This window comes from Perna viridis, chromosome 4, assembly GCF_037379345.1.
Source record: "Perna viridis isolate PV_CMFRI_1.1 ecotype Kerala chromosome 4, ASM3737934v1, whole genome shotgun sequence".
Classification (NCBI taxonomy): domain Eukaryota; kingdom Metazoa; phylum Mollusca; class Bivalvia; order Mytilida; family Mytilidae; genus Perna; species Perna viridis.
This window is the reverse complement of record NC_142448.1, coordinates 44,020,079-44,036,531: the sequence shown is the minus strand read 5'-3', so window position 1 is coordinate 44,036,531 and position 16,453 is coordinate 44,020,079. Positions and strand designations below refer to the sequence as shown.

At 33.2% G+C, this 16,453-nt stretch overlaps 2 protein-coding genes across 2 annotated transcripts in view; one reads left to right on the top strand and one right to left on the bottom strand.

Annotated features, from left to right (window-relative positions):
• Positions 1 to 759: 759 nt before the first annotated feature.
• On the bottom strand, positions 760 to 3,918 carry LOC148620210 (uncharacterized). Its single transcript, XM_088576989.1, has 2 exons — positions 2,789 to 3,918; positions 760 to 1,248 (listed from the first exon to the last, which is right to left on the bottom strand). Exons 1-2 carry the CDS (start codon positions 3,891 to 3,893, stop codon positions 983 to 985), a joined length of 1,371 nt encoding a protein of 456 aa, XP_088433115.1. The 5' UTR covers positions 3,894 to 3,918; the 3' UTR covers positions 760 to 982.
• An 11,948-nt stretch (positions 3,919 to 15,866) lies between these two features.
• LOC148620207 (ankyrin repeat and fibronectin type-III domain-containing protein 1-like) overlaps positions 15,867 to 16,453 on the top strand; it is a 208,995-nt gene continuing 208,408 nt past the window's right edge. The window contains exon 1 of the mRNA XM_088580895.1: positions 15,867 to 15,986. The gene's annotated coding sequence lies outside the window, so the exon portion shown is untranslated. The remainder of the gene's footprint in view (positions 15,987 to 16,453) is intronic.

The window sequence follows — 16,453 nt, the reverse complement described above, 5'->3', positions numbered from 1 at the left end:
TTGGCATTCAATGAAGGACGAGGAAATCCTTATACCACAGGATAGGCTTTAGCTGGCCCAGAAACATCATTATACAAAGAGTTACCACTATATACTCTTGTAACATTAAAAAATAAACCATAGGTGAAAACGGAACAAGACAAACAGAGGCCAGAAGTTAGCCCCTTTTCCAAAATTTTATGATGACTGTGAATGTAGTGCATATTTTTGTGTATTTGTGTGTATGTATAATATTTTGAATGTACGCTTGGATATGACTCATATGTGGTCCTTTAATTGGTAACATAAATCATAAATTTATTCCACGCCACAGGACACACAGCAGTGGCGGATCTAGAGGGGGCTGCAGAGGGGTTGGCATTCCCTTTTTATTTGAAAATTTGTCATTTTCATGTGTAAAATTGACAAAAAAATTATATAACCAGTATATATAAGTATATTCAGCTGTTCCACTTTTGAGATAAAAAGTATATAGATTGTGAATGAAATTGGCACCTTGCATAACTCCGTATTTATGAAGCATATTTGGGACTTTTTTGTATAACTTCCTTCCTTACTCATTTTGTGACTTTTTTTCTGTTACCTACATTCTGTTCGTAGGTCAAATAGTTTTATCACCCGACAACAGTAATGCTGGAACCCCCAATGAGACTCTCCAGATAAACAGAAATGTGTAAGAAAATTGAGCAATTAAGCAAAACTGCAATTGAAAATTAAGGACATGAATTAATTTATGATTTTATTTGGACAGGCAAAAACATGCATAGCTACTGAAACGAACTTTTGATCGCATTTTTTTCTGTACAGCTGGCGCAAAACAAATGAATTTTGATTTCGACAAGAGGCCGTATTTCAGCAAATACAATAACTTGGTATTGAGCGTGTCTATCATGTTTCGATAAGAACTTTAAATATGATACTTTAAACAATAAATTATCAGTGCAGACTCAAGCACTTATTTTTTAAATATCTTTTTCTTGTCTTAAATCTGAGAGTAGTTTTCATTTTGTAAAATCCCTGTTCGTTTGACTAAACTCGTCTTCGTATCGAGCAGAAGTGGAAGTTTAGAATTCTTTGGAGTTTTCTTCGTTTCAGTTTCATCCCTGGCAACTAAGTTGTCGTCTGGATTCGGTACCCATGGAGACCCTCCAGACGTTGTGCTTCTTTTTTCTTGTGTTTTAGCTCGTTTGAGATGCAGATTTTTCTTCAACGCTGACCATTTTTTATTTTCAGAGTTACACCTTTTACCTAAAATAATTAAACAGAAATCAAGATAGATTAAATGCCAGCGAATGCTTAAAGAAAAATACATTGTACGCATTAAATACACAGGTACAAACACCTTTATGACAAAATAAAGGGAAAAAGGTAGTGGTAAAGATAAATTTTATTTAAGGTCGGTGAATACTCATGTATACAAGTCACCAATCAACTTAAACCGACTGTAAGACAGTTTGGCTAACGTGAGCTTCTTGCATGGTCGATAGGCGTGTATGGGAGGAATGTCCGATTTATTAATGTTTCAGACTGGTAAATCAGTGAAAACCCCGGGTTGGGACAGATGTCTGGAAACCTGAATTCATGAAGGACTCAAACCCATGGCGGTGTTGATGTCGTGGACACATCTTGAATAGTAGGATATTTCCTGAGTGTATGCATGTATAATAATGTATTTCAACAGGAAGAGTTACTGAACTTTTTGTTCGGTGTATCCATCGTTAGTATTTAGGACTTGCCTGACTTTTACGTTGATAAGTATATAAATTTGTTTGCTTGAAAATCGATTTCAGCAATTAAATGTTCATGACAATATTAACCTCTTGTATTGTATGTATTGCTCTGAGATGGTTAGATATATTTTCTAATATGACGTCTTCGAACAGTATATGTTGGTACAACCCCACCTTTAGCACCTGCGCACTGTCTCTCTTCTTTCGCCGCCTCGAGACAAAACACTCATTTAAAACGTTTACGCGATGATTTAACGGCTGAGAGGTTATCTAATAATATACTGATACTGATATTTATTCAATAGATGATTTACTTGGATATGTGGTTTCTTTCTTGATTAATCCAACTTCCATACGGGGGAGGATCAACGGAACAACTTTTATTTTGGCTACGCCAAGGGAAAATTTTTGTCACAAAAATTACTGTATTTATACTCATTTTAACATGTGTTTGGCATTTATATTCCCATTTAACACCTCGCTGTCGCTCGGTGTTAAATAATCGAATATAAATGTTAAAATGAGTACAAATCTACCCACTCCATGAATTATTTCTTAATTGTATACTGTAAACCGGGAATTTTCGCGCCGTCTTTTTTCGCGGTTTCTACTATCAATCTGTTTTTGCGCAGTTTTAAAATTCTTGATCTTTTTAAATCAAATTGTATTATTATATTCTTTCAAGAAAATAATCGCAGTTTAATTTTCGCATTACGGACCTTGGCGCAAATATTGCGAAAATAAAAACTGCCGCGAAAATTTCATAGTTTACAGTATTCATATTACATTATACAAATATCATGCAATTTTTTTGGAGAATATGGATGTTCTATTTTTTTTTCAAGATCATTGGAAAACTGCTTATACATTTATTGAGTTAAGGATCCAAAAACCGCGTTAACACTTGCAGAGGATTCATTGTAAGCTGAATGTAATCTTTAAGATGTATGCATGTCTTACTTTTTTTGTTTTGTTTATGGGTGATGTATGGTTGTAATTTGTGCTAATGAAGATTAACTTGAATGCTAATAGACTGAAAAGTATTACAAAATAAATACCTGTTTTAGATACTTTCGACAGATTACTGGTTTCTGAATACAGGGTCAGAGAACTAATGTCCTTTGACAAGCTCATTGGAACTGGGATTGCTGGTTTTGCTGCAAGTCGGTACGACGTCGACATCTGATCAGAAACAAGTCCATACAATGCATTCAAATCTGAAGCATTTTCTTTCGATTTGCAATCTTTCCCTTTGACTGGATAAGATACTTTGTCATATTCGTCGTCGTCCGACGCATTTGCAATTGTACTTGGTGTCGAACTGAGAGCTATCATCGATGACGGAATATCATTTTTCATTGTCGGAACATTTGCCATTAACCAATCTATGGGATAATTAAAAGCAAAATTGTCATTCGACGACGAATCCGACCTACTTGAAATGTCGGATTCCAGCGATTCATCCTCGGAGTCCATAAATCTTGGCGTACGTTGGTTTGATTTGCCTCCGTGTATTTTCAAATTATTCGGTGCGTTTATCTCCAACATGGAAGGTAGTTTCTTATGTTTGTCGGAGTGTTTTTCTCTACTTTGAACAGCCCACTTTTCAACACCAATGAAATCTTTTGGATATTTCAGTCCTAATCCAACTTTTGCGTTACCATTTTGGATCAAAATACTTGCACAGACGTCATATCCCAGACGAGCTGCGACCATAAGTGGCGAATAACCCGAGTAATCCGGTACATCAACACTGAGGTCGTACTTTCTCAAGGCGTCTACCATATGTTTGACTGTTGAAGCATTTCCAGAAGACACTGCATGATAAAGGGGAGTGTGTCCATTTAAATCTACATAATTAAGATCAAGTTCAAGATCAGCGTTTTCCAACAGCAACTCGACATCAATGTCTCTACCATAAATACAGGCCCATGTCAAAGCATTTCGTCCAGCAATATCCGCCTTGCTAACAACAGCATTTCTTTTCAACAATAATTTTAAAATCTTTATCCGACTGCTTTCGTTTTCAACGAAAATTGTCCTTATCAAAGCGGTTTGTCCGCAGTCGTCTGCTTCGTTTACGGAACTTCCAGAATCCAATAGCAGACGAACCTGCCTACACCTTGCAGCTGAGACGGCCTTTAATAGTGCTTGACCGCCCATATTAAGGATTTTTTTAAAGAATTAAATAGAATTCCGTTCCATACTAATATATCACATTCTTTCCATACCAGAAACTGCAAGCATTCGGGCCTTTTCGAGTAATTTGGTTGGTCGACTTACATTAACCAAAAAACTGATATGAATGTGTTAGCAAAACGAAACAACTATTTGCATCTAAAGATAAATAACCAATGCCAGAATACGAAGCCTATAATTTGAATGAAATGTAGAAATGGAGATATTGAAATAATATTTATAATGTTGTTGACAGTTTACTCCTAAAAACATGTAACAGACAGATGACAGACGGAAATTAAAAAGACTTTATTGTCACAGCAATGCAAGTATGTAATTATAATGGTTTGAAGTATACTGTTAAAAACTTCAATCTACCAAAGCTGCCAAACTTTAATTATTTCTATTACACAAACTGTAATCAATAAACATATGACATTGTGACAGATCAATGCTCATTATTTTCGACGAATGATCATGAAAGTAGAATTCTCTCAATGTACTTATATGTATAATGTTTATAGTAGAAGTTTTATATTTTGATACATTATGGTGGTTTTAGAAATAACCACTCATACTCCCACAACAAAAACAAAACAATACAAAACAAATTCCAAAAAACACGTATAAAAATTATATCCATACATAAAAAACTATACGTTACTCTAGTTTAACGGAAAATACTGTTAGCTTAGACAATTACCTCATATACTGAAAACATCTTTTACCCTAAACCTCGAAAAAAAAAATCGGGTCCGTAGTGGGCTTACTTTAAGGTTACAGACCACCAATTCAACCAATGAGCATTTGGAACGTACGCAAAAATAGTCCTACGCAGAAATTACCCCTGTTCCTCTTAGTGCTGTGAAAAAAGTTCTCATCTTATTTTAAAAATTTAAAGAGTTTCTGAAAGGAAAAACATTTCTGTACATTTTATAGGTGCATTTTGCTTCTTGTGATGTGAAGCCTAATCTCCATAATGATTTTTAAATATACCCCTATCTTGTGAAAACACTGGGATTTCCCATGCTATTTATAGACCCTTCACTTCCGGTGACCAGTACTGCACTGCAAGTCTGCTAACCCCACATGCCATTCTGAGGATTGTGAGCTGACATATGTAGAATCATGCTGATATATAGTCATCTGCAGGTTAAAGTTAAGGTAAAGTCCAGAGAAGCCATTGAATATTGTGAAATTAGCATAGAAGCCTATGGGAAGTGGAATTAGTGGTTTTTAGCCTTTAAGTCATCCTAAATATCACACAGTGCAGATAGGAGATATATATAATATATTTTATATTAATTCATGACATTGCTCAGTGCCGAATACTGGGGAGGGTGCAGGTGGTTGGCTTTTTATTGGAAAATTTGCTATTTTCTTGTGCAATATTGACAAAAAATGGCATAAAATGTCCTAGCACCCCTATTCTGAGGAACACCGACTGGCACCCTCCTTTTCAAAGTGTCAGGATCCGCCCCTGCATCGCTTGTCATTTTTAAGCTAGATATTATACGTTTTTGGCGCGAAAAATTTCTTCAGTAGATTGTCTTCCTGTTTTTACGTTCAGGCCAAGAATTTGAAAAAAAATGTATCGGAATTGACCTATTATTGACGCTTGGGTATAAACAGTGATGCAATTTAATATTGGTATTGCTGTTTTTTATTGTCATATATTGTCATCTCAACAAAACATAAGTACCATTTTTTGGTTTTTAATTGTTTTAATGTACTGTCTGTACACCATTGCTTCTTTCTTTGTTTAACGGAATAAAGCACTTATATCTTAGTTGGAGAAAAAAAATATAAGGTTTTTTTAGCTCGGGGATAAGAGTTAATTCTTCGGGTTAAGAGTATTTAAGAGTATACATACGTCTGGGATACATAGATCTTTTTGTTTTACTTTTATTTAGAATTATTGATCTTTTTATCTATCGTAATTACAAGTTTTACTAAGAATTTAAAACTTCCCAATTACTTTAAGATACAGAAACATAACAAGTAATAAAATTGATAATTTAATATTTGCCATTATCAGTATCACAAGAACTAAATGTTCTTGTACGCAAAAATAAATTAACAATTATACGATTGTAAATATGTTTTATGGTTTAGAGTAAATGCAAAACTTGTAAACAAAGATAGCGATGCAGTTTTTGGTATCGTGTATATTTCACAGGAATATACAAGGTATACTTCCTTTGATGCAATATGTCAAATAGAAAATGAATTTTCGACCCTCTCTGACAGGTACATGTATAAGTATATCTCTTTATTAGGAAATTTCAATGCAAGAACCTCAGATGAATTAGACTATTTCAAATTTGATGATAAGGATCCGTCGAACGATTTTTCAGAATATGTAGATGATAACTTGTTTCTTTTAGACAAGCTTAATATCCCAGAGATAGGATTAACAGTGATAAAGGCAAAAACAGATTTGGCAAACAGTGACTTGGTTTTTGTAAATCTAACAACACATTGAATACTTAACGGAAGGGTGAACTGTGATCAAGAGGGTAAATTTACTTGTAAAAAAATGCGAGCGTTGTTGAGTATTGCACCCGTTCTGTTGATTTATTGAGTAGTTTTCTTAGTTGCAAAGTTCTGGAGTTTTCGTAGCTATATTCAGATGTGCATTGTCCTTTGAGTATTTCCATGAGTATGTATAATAGTAAGAAAGACAAGGTAATGAAAGTTACAAATGTACAAGATCTGTCACACGAAACAGAGAAAGCGAAGAAATGGAATGAAAATAAAGAATTTTTTTATATGTAATATAGATCAGGCTAAGCTGAATGAAATCACCCAAATTGTAGAATTACCGAGAGAGAATATTAACTCGAATATTTTAAATGATGTTATAGGAAAGATATATGATGTATTCATCAGCAGTGCAAAACACACCCTTGGGACTTATATACCTCGACATACTAACAAGGCAAACCATGGATGTACCGTGACTGCAAATTTGCAAGAACAAATTATAGAAAATTTAGACGTAGATTAAAAAGTCAAGATCATTGGCAAACAAGGAACAGTTAAGAAATACCGGAAAGTTACATAAGAAGACTCTTGATACCTGTCAGAAGCAATATAGAGCCGACATGGTCAGAAAACTTACGCGAATGAGATCACAAAATCCTAAGGAATATTGGAAAATACTTAATCAGGGAAGGAGAAAGAGACAACCAAATATCAGTATTGAATCCCTCTATGAATATTTCAAAGATTTAAATAGTGATCCTTCTGAAAATAATGAAGATTCCACTCCCTTGTTTGCAAATTATCAAAATGATGAATTAATTCAGATAAGCTACGATTTAAATGAATATATAGAAAAGGAGGAAATTTTGAAATGTATTAAAAAACTTAAAGATAACAAAACTTGTGGTGAAGATGATGTTGTTAGTGAGCATATAAAAAGCACTTCAGTGAAATTTTTAGATGTTTATGAAAAGTTATTTAACCTGATTTTTGATACAGGTACTAAGCCAGAGACCTGGTTAATTGGTAATATAATTCCAATATATAAGAATAAGGGAGAAAGCAATGACCCTAAACATTTTAGACCCATTACGATTGTAAGCTGCTTGGGTAAACTTTCTACAGCTATGCTAAGCGAACGCCTGAGCACTTTTTCAGATAACTTTCTGATACTGAATGAGAACCAGACATGCTTTAAACAAAAATATTCTACCATTGATAACATATTTACTCTATATTCATTTTTCGAAATTCTTAAGACAAAAATGCGAAAATTATATTGCGCATTTAATGATTTTGAGAAGGCGTTCGATAAAGTTTGGAGAAACGGTCTTTGGTATAAATGTATTTTTAACAGTATAAATGGTAAAATGTTAGATGTTATTCAAAATATGTATAAGAATAGTAAATCCAATATTATTTACAACAAAGGTGCTTCTGAATATTTCCCATGTGAAACGGGAGTCAGACAGGGTGAAAATCTATCTCCTTTTTTGTTTGCTCTTTTCCTCAATGATGTAGATTTTATTGGTAGACCTGATGCAACAGTGTTGTCAACAATATGTGATGAGATAGAAATTGAGCTAAATTCATAAATGAAAATTTGTATTTTATGATACGCAGATGGCTCAGCTCTCATGATCGAAACGCCAAAGGACCAACAAAATCAATTAGATATTTTTTTTCCAGTACTGTGAAACTTGGAGACTTAAAGTTAATGTTAACAAGACTAAAATTCTTTGTTTTCGTAATGGTAGATTGCCCTACAATCTAAAATTTAATTTCAATAACCAAAATATCGATATTGTCAAAGATTTCAATTATTTAGGTGTTCTCCTTTCAAAGAGTGGAAAATGAAGGCTATTTATGAGATACTCAAGAGAGGTAGACACCATAACCTATCGATTTCTTGTCAACTAGATCTGTTTGATAAGATTGTAAAACCTATATTATTATATGGTTCAGAGGTTTGGGGCTTCGGAAATACTGAACCAATAGAAAAGGTTCATCTAAAATTTTGCAAGATTTTGCTACATTTAAAGTCCTCAACTCCAAGTCTTATGGTTTATGGTGAATTGGGTCGTCATCCATTACTTTTAGATGCAACACATAGAATAGTAACATACTGCACTAAACTTGTTTCTTGAAAGCAAACAAAATCTTCGTATGTAATGTATAAATTATTGTACAAGATACAATCAAACCGTGGTGTTTCATTTCAATGGCTTCTTTATGTTAAAAAGGTACTCGATGAGTGTGGTCTTTCTTATGTATGGATTACTCAGACTTTTCGTAGCGATACTTAGTTATAGGCGGTGGTTAAAACATATTTATTACATCAATTTCAACAAAAGTGGAATGAAATGGTTCTTAAAAGTGCTAAAGCTGTAAATTACAGAATTTTTAAGGGAGATCTTGTATTTGAGAAATACTTTGATATTTTGGAAGATAAAGAATTATTTTCTATTTTGCAAATTTCGGACCACTAATCACAGACTGCCTATAGAACAAGGTCGATGGAACAACATTTTAAGAGAAAACAGATTATGTACACTATGTGATGTTAATGATGTACGTGATGAATATCATTATATGATGACATGTTCTTTTTTCTAGGGTATCGAAAAAAAGTTAATCCATAGATAATTTTATACTTGACCAAATGTTTTATTGTTTAATGAATTGATGTTTTCATATAACAAAAATCAATTGGTCCAAATATATAAGTTTATACGTGTTATTATTAAGAATGTGTGCCGTCCTGGCTAAACACATACACTATGTTGTAAATACTGTAAATATTGTATATAATGTGCGTAATATCTCTGTACAAAATGTACCTATGCAATATGATGATGAGAAATAAAGATTCTTATCTTATCATCTAAAGAAAACTCTAAACACACTAAATATGCGTCACTAGCCCGATCACTATGAACATTAATAAGCTCTGATGGAATATTAGAATTAAGTCATCTGCATAAAACAAAATAGCAACCTTTTGACCGTCAATATCTATACCAATATCTAATTCTTTTACATCAGTAATTAAATTATTAATGAAAATATTAAACATTACAGTTGACAAAACACAACCCTGCTTCAAACCAGTCTTTACATTAAACCAATCTGTAGTATTGCCATTCAAACGAACACAACACTCTACATTTGAATAAATGGCTTTCAAGGCAAACATAAACTTAGTACTTAAACCCAAGTCATTTAATTAATTAAACAATAATGATCCATCTATGGAATCGTGTGCCGTTTTGAAATCTCTAAATGAAACAGAAGTTGACCATTTACATTTCTTTCTAGTTTCAATAATTGATGTTAAAGTGGACACATGATCAATTTTACTCCTTCCTTTAACAAAACCATTTTGTTCATCATTGATTGTCTCCCTTTCTTCTAACCATCTTACCAATCTATTATTCAATACACTACAATAAAGTTTGTATGCACATGGTGCTAAAGTCATACCTCTATATGACAATGGATCTCTTGGATCTGAGGTAGAACATTTAGGAATAGGAGTAATAGTACCTTTATTCCAAATTTTTGGAATTTTACCACTTTTAAAACAAATCAAACAATTTTGTTTAGATGTTAATAACTATAATTTTTACATAATTCAGCTTGAATTAAATCTATACCAGCACTTTTACTATTTTTGGCACTCATGACAACATTAAAAACTTCTTCAAAAATGATTGTTTCGTCTAGAAAATCACATATATTATTTTCAACATTCAAATTTACATTTGTAGCTAATTCATTGTTGGAATTTTGAGTAAGTAAATTACAAAAACAATTTTTCCATATATTTAATACAGAGTCCATATTGTTTGTATTAGTACCATCCGGCAATACAACTTCATTGGGAATGGAGGACTGTCTTTCATTGCCAATACCAATATTACCAATTTTTCTCCAAAATTGTTTAGAGTCCTTATTGTTCATATTAATAGATCATCTTGGCATTGACGCCAATAGATACGTTTCCTCTGTTGTACAAGTTTATCGAAGCCCTTTCTTCTATTCAAAAAATAGAGTTCGTAACACAGTTTTATTACCACCGACAGTACAACTTAGATACTGAATTAACTATTGAACTATTGGAATATTAGATTGAAAACTCTACGTAGCACTCTCTATGTATAAATATATTTTCAAACGGGTGAAAAAGCTATTCACTAATTAATGACGTACGTTTAGATTTACAGGTAGAATTATTGATCTGTTTATCTATCGTAATTACAAGTTTTAACTTAGAATTTCAAACTTCCCAATAATTTATTTTTGAAAGCATGGCAATCAATTATTTATTTTTGAAATCATAGCATTCAAATAATTTAAGCAACCAAAAAATGGTTTGTCTTTAGGCAATTCATGCAGGGGGTATTCCTGGGCAAGCAGTTGTCTATTGTAAAAACAATCTTGTGCAGACCTTGAATTATTTTAATTACAAGATACACATTTATCTAAAACCCCTGATCTTAAACTATTGTATGAACCATGAATCCTGATCGAAGACCTACAATGTATGCCGAAGTCAAACTATATTCAAAGCAATTTCTAACGATACAGTCGAACTCGGACCGGCAACGAAAAAAATACGGAAATATTCGAACATCAATTTCTCGAACTTCTGATAACGCGAACACATTTCAATGGCCCCTTGGAGTTCGACCTACCGAGGTTTGACTGTACTTTATTTGGTACTTTTCAAAAGCTAAACAATTCGTGTTTTGAGATGCTCCAAGCAATATTATCTTCGAAGAATCCGATTGGCCCGAATATGTGCACGTGCTTTCCCGCCACATGTTTTTACCTAAAGTTACAAAAGCTGTTGATACAGGTATTTTAAAACACTTTTTGGTTGTGTATATGAAAACAATTTGGCAATGCTATGATTTCGCATATATTTTGAAATGATGTTTTGAATGACATTTACCTGGTCAGTACATACCTACTTAATGTTGTGACCGAACACCTCGGGTTTTTACATTTGAATTGCAACATTAATTTTAAGTATGTAGGGTTCGTTCATAGTTTTTCCTACCCATGGAATACATGAATAAATAAATTGAATAGATTTAATCAAATAGGGTGCTGATGTTTGAATGTCAAACTGACATGATGAATATTTTCTGCATGGGCTGAAAATTCTCATGCACGTGGGACACTATATTACCTCTGATCCTGCAAACCCTCCTCTTTTTTATTTGGATATTGATCAATATCCAAATAAAAAAAGAGGAGGGTTGCAAGGTCAGAGGAAATTCGGACTAGTGGGACACCATTTCAGCTTGGAATTCAAGAATCTATTTTTTTGATATTGTGAAGAAGGAATGAAACACCCTCCTCAAACTCAATATTCTCAGTACATGTAATTGTATGAATGGATCTAAAATTATGCTAATTAATACATTTTGCACTTTCTAAAATATATACAAATGAATAATTTTCCAAATTTTCTGGGAACTACTAGTAAATACGAATTGTTATTGTTTTAGTGTTGAAGATGAAAAGCATGTGTTACTGGAATGTCCTTTATATGCAGATATATGTATACTCGGCGTCACATAAATAACATACTGTTAAAATTTGAATAAAAATATTTTCTACGACTTTATTGACACCTACCGTTGTTTAAATTGTCTTAAATGACTTGCTCATTCGTTTAGCCAAACGGCTTCTCCCTAAACATTGAATCGTTAAATTCCCGTCAGATTTTAATTCTAGGTGCCAATATTTACATTGTAAAAAGTCAGCCATGTTTACAGTGATCGGGTTGCTAGGAGATGTTGTTTACGTTTAAATGGTTTGTCCAAAAACCGAAGAACCCAGAATGCACTTCGGCGTTATTTCGGATATCTCGGATTTATTTTACGCGAACAACGTACAATACCGAGAAGTTGATCAAGCAGACGATTGTCACCGGAGTTCGACGGGAACTTACGAACTTCGTTTGTAAACAAATCGTCCCGTAAAAACCAACATGGCGGATATTAGTATGGGATTTTCCCGTAAGGATTTGTTACGCATGATTTAAGCTAATAAGCGACTTGTTTTTGAGAAGCTGTTTGGCTAAACGAATGAGCAAGTCATTTAAGACAATTTAAACGACGGTTGGTGTCAATAAAGTCGTAGAAAATATTTTTATTCAAATTTTAACAGTATGTTATTTATGTGATGCCGAGTATAGTGAATTTTTTACCCATACCTGTTGTATTTATGATGATTTGCTAGCTGCAAAATCTTAGATCTTGATTTTGTTTTTTTTTATTTTGCGATTCGAAAATATAAAAAAGTAGTTAGAGCTACGTTACACATCTGTGAACATGCCTGATGACCAAAAATTAATTTTCATGTTCAGTAATGATACCGTGCAATTTTATACTGTCAAAATATATTAAAACGAAAAAGTGTTGTTTTTTTTATAATTAACATTTTAATATTGTTACTGTAGCTTCTCATAACTCTTTAAAGAGTGACTAATGTATTTTTATAAAAGGATTTTTAGACAATATATATGTTATCTCTCTATATAGGTCAGTCTGAAAAATTCCCAATGATGTTAGAACTGTCAAATTTGTGATGCAGTCCAGTGCCCTAGACCACTCGGCCAGCTAGGCTATATAAAAATATAGCTTTCGTTGGCCGGGTCATTCCTCCTCGTAGGATTAATCTAGGGCTGTAACTTAGTACATGACATATGGTAGTACGGGACAGTTCATTTAGATGTTATTATGTAGGATAGAGGATCAAATTAATGATGCATGTCGCATGGTCGTCATCATGAACTCATGGATCGTTATGATGTATCCATCAGCATCATGAAAACTGATGTATTCAATTGGTCATAGTTTTCCTTTCCTTGTTTGTCTACCGCGGACTTAACTTTTTATGAGCAACTCGGCGGGTGTTTCTAGAAAAACAGAGGACGCTTACCCTACCGGTGCACCTGGTCCATGCTCCCAGTTTTTAGTGGAGTCCGAGTTGCTCATTTACTTTTGTTACTTTGTATGTATGATTTTAGTTACTTTATGTTCTTTGTTGTGTATGTCTGTTTTCCATGTCTGGTCTTTGTCCCTGGATTACATTCTTTTGATTACCACTATAACCTTGGTTCCCTTGATTACTCTTTTACAACAAATCTATATTGTACAAACGTCTCAGAATGTGATCGTTTGTTTATATATATCATCTTTTGTCTTTCTTAAATTTAATTGTATCACACCTGTAATTTGGCAGATTAGGTATTTTACAAACCCTTGATCAAACCTGTGTCTGACCAGGTATATTTGTGACCCCCAGTTTATCACATTGGTTTTAAAAGATCATCAGCCAGGGCTTTTTCTTCCTTTTTTCAAGTAAGGCCCCTGCCCTGAGATTGGGAATTTTGTATCAATTGGGAAAAAAAACTAAGAAATAAAATAATTTATTATTATGGGACATAACAATGCCGTTTTTACTTCAGATACCTTTTATTTTACAACCGATGGAAGATAAAGGTAAAAGAAGTTCGAAATAATGAACGAAAATTGGTGCTGTTAGAAGTTGTAAAATTGCAGAATAGACGTGTTTCTTTCCCCATTCTTTAAATTGCTCTCTCAAAACTTTTGACAATAACGATTTGCCGACTCATAATAAAATATGACTTGGAAATTCATGATAAATTTGGGGAAAAAAACAACTTCTTGTCATTGGGAGTAGGGCCGATCGGAGGTAATTCGAAGGTAGAAAAAGCCCTGTCAGTAAAAATATTGAGCCTGGCTTGGCAGTTAAACTATGCTGTAGCATTATCACCATAAAGTATACATTTTATGTTCAAGTTATTTGTGTAAAGTATTATAGGAAAGGTACAAAAGTTAATTTATTTGATAAATGAATTTTTAAAAAATTTTTTGAAGATGTTCATAGAACTCAAACAAATTTTAGAACATTCCCAAAAATAGTCCTACAAATTTTAGTGCATTTATGTTATGTCGACCGTCACTGCTGGGAAGTTGTGCATCAAATCTCAAAGGCAAATCATCAACTGTAGCAATAATGTCCAAGCCTACACATAATTTTCACCAAAAAAAACAAACAAAACAGACAAAAAATTAAGTTGTTTATGGGTACATGTATCTCTGCATTTTCAGATTGCAGGGTCACTTTGTTACACTATGATACCTGTATTCCATTCACCATTACAACAACTTGAGGGTACAGAGCCCCACCAAAAATGAAGTTCAGTTATTGTTCATGCATATTCAGAATTTTCTGTCCTGGTTTTAATTTTTATTTTAAATTTTCGACTCCGCTAAAATCAAGGGATTGAAATATTCCTCAAGTATATATATGAAGATAAAATGCCCTTATATGGCATCTTGCATCTAAAAATTACAGCATCATATTTGTATTGAGTCTACATGAAGTTCTTTTCAGATAGCATCCTGGTAAAAAATACAGCCTCAGGGTAATGTGATGCTTCATAACCCTGGGGAGATCCCTGCATGTGCATGTATGTCTAATACCACTTTTAATTCACAATTTTCTGTTTTTATGATAAATAAAATACAGAATCATATATCATATCGGGATATTCAGGTGGGGGCGTGGCAGGCGTGTGCCCCCCCTAAAATTTGCAAAGCATTGGTTGTCGGGTTGATTTAGGCGATTTTAGGTTGAAACTTTAATTTTGTGCTAATTTTACCACAAAGGATATCTATTTTGCACCCAAAATTTAACCTCATAAATTTTTTTTATGAAATTTTAACTGTGCGCCCCCTTCCCAATCTAAAATCGTGGATCCGCCCCTGCATATAGATATAGTACAGAACCTCAAATGAAGGGTTATAACTTGTTTCTACTGCATGCATTTATTTCTGTAATGTACATTTGGCTTATATATAAGTATCCATTTAACATTAAAGTTTTTTAATCTTTGAAAATATGGACTCTGTAAATTTCATTTTATGAAATGCATACATGTACATGTGTATATATACAATGTATATACATGTATAGCTAAGTATCCATTCAATGTTTACTAGTATTTTACAATCAGATCATTACTTGGTCAATAAATGTTACTAGTATTTTACAATTAGATCATTACTTGGTCAGTAAATGTTACTAGTATTTTACAATCAGATCATTACTTGGTCAATAAATGTTACTAGTATTATACAATCAGATCATTACTTGGTCAATAAATGTATGGAATATATGGAAAACCAATTCATCATTTTTATCAATTTTTATGAAATATAATGACATCCATTAAGCTCCTGGTGTATAGCATAAATTCCATGTTGTTGATTAATCAAATAGATTTTAGATATTTAATCAAAACTGCATGATGCATTTGTTATCTCTGAAATTAAATTTTGAAATGATAAATTGTAAAATAAAGATAGATTAATCAAGCATTAAGTATGTTATTTTGTCTTTTTGCACAGCAGTTTGGTTGGTCTCCAGGTTGACTTATAACGTCATTGCTTATTTATGACACCCATGTGAAGCCCAGGATTTTTTTCTAACCTTGAATGGAAGACAGAACGTGGAATGATGTGAGCAGACATGGATGAAATTGTGGTAAGTACTTGTATGTACTTTTTTAGTTCACCTGGCCTTAGGCCATGTGAGGTATTGCCATCTATTGGTGTCCCTCGTTGTCATCTTTCGTCGTCTGTCATAGCCTTTGTCATGGTCGTTGTCATCTGTCATCTTCATTAAAAATTTTTCAAACATCATCTCCTCTGAAACTACTGAATGGATTTGTAGGAAACTTAATATGATTGTTTCTTGTAGTATCCTGCACAAAATGACTGGATTTTGTATCTTAAAAAACGTGGCTGTTGTTTTTAAAAATAGAACATACTGGTCAGACAGCAGTTGTTTTTGCATATACCGGTATCTCCAAAACGATTAGGTTTAACCAGATTCTGACAAGCGGTAAAAGTGTTCATTATGATGAGCTCTATCTTGGATGTAATTTTGGTGAAAAGCTGTTGATCCATGTTGGAGTTATTGCCCTTTTTGTATGTTTTTTGATGTTTTGA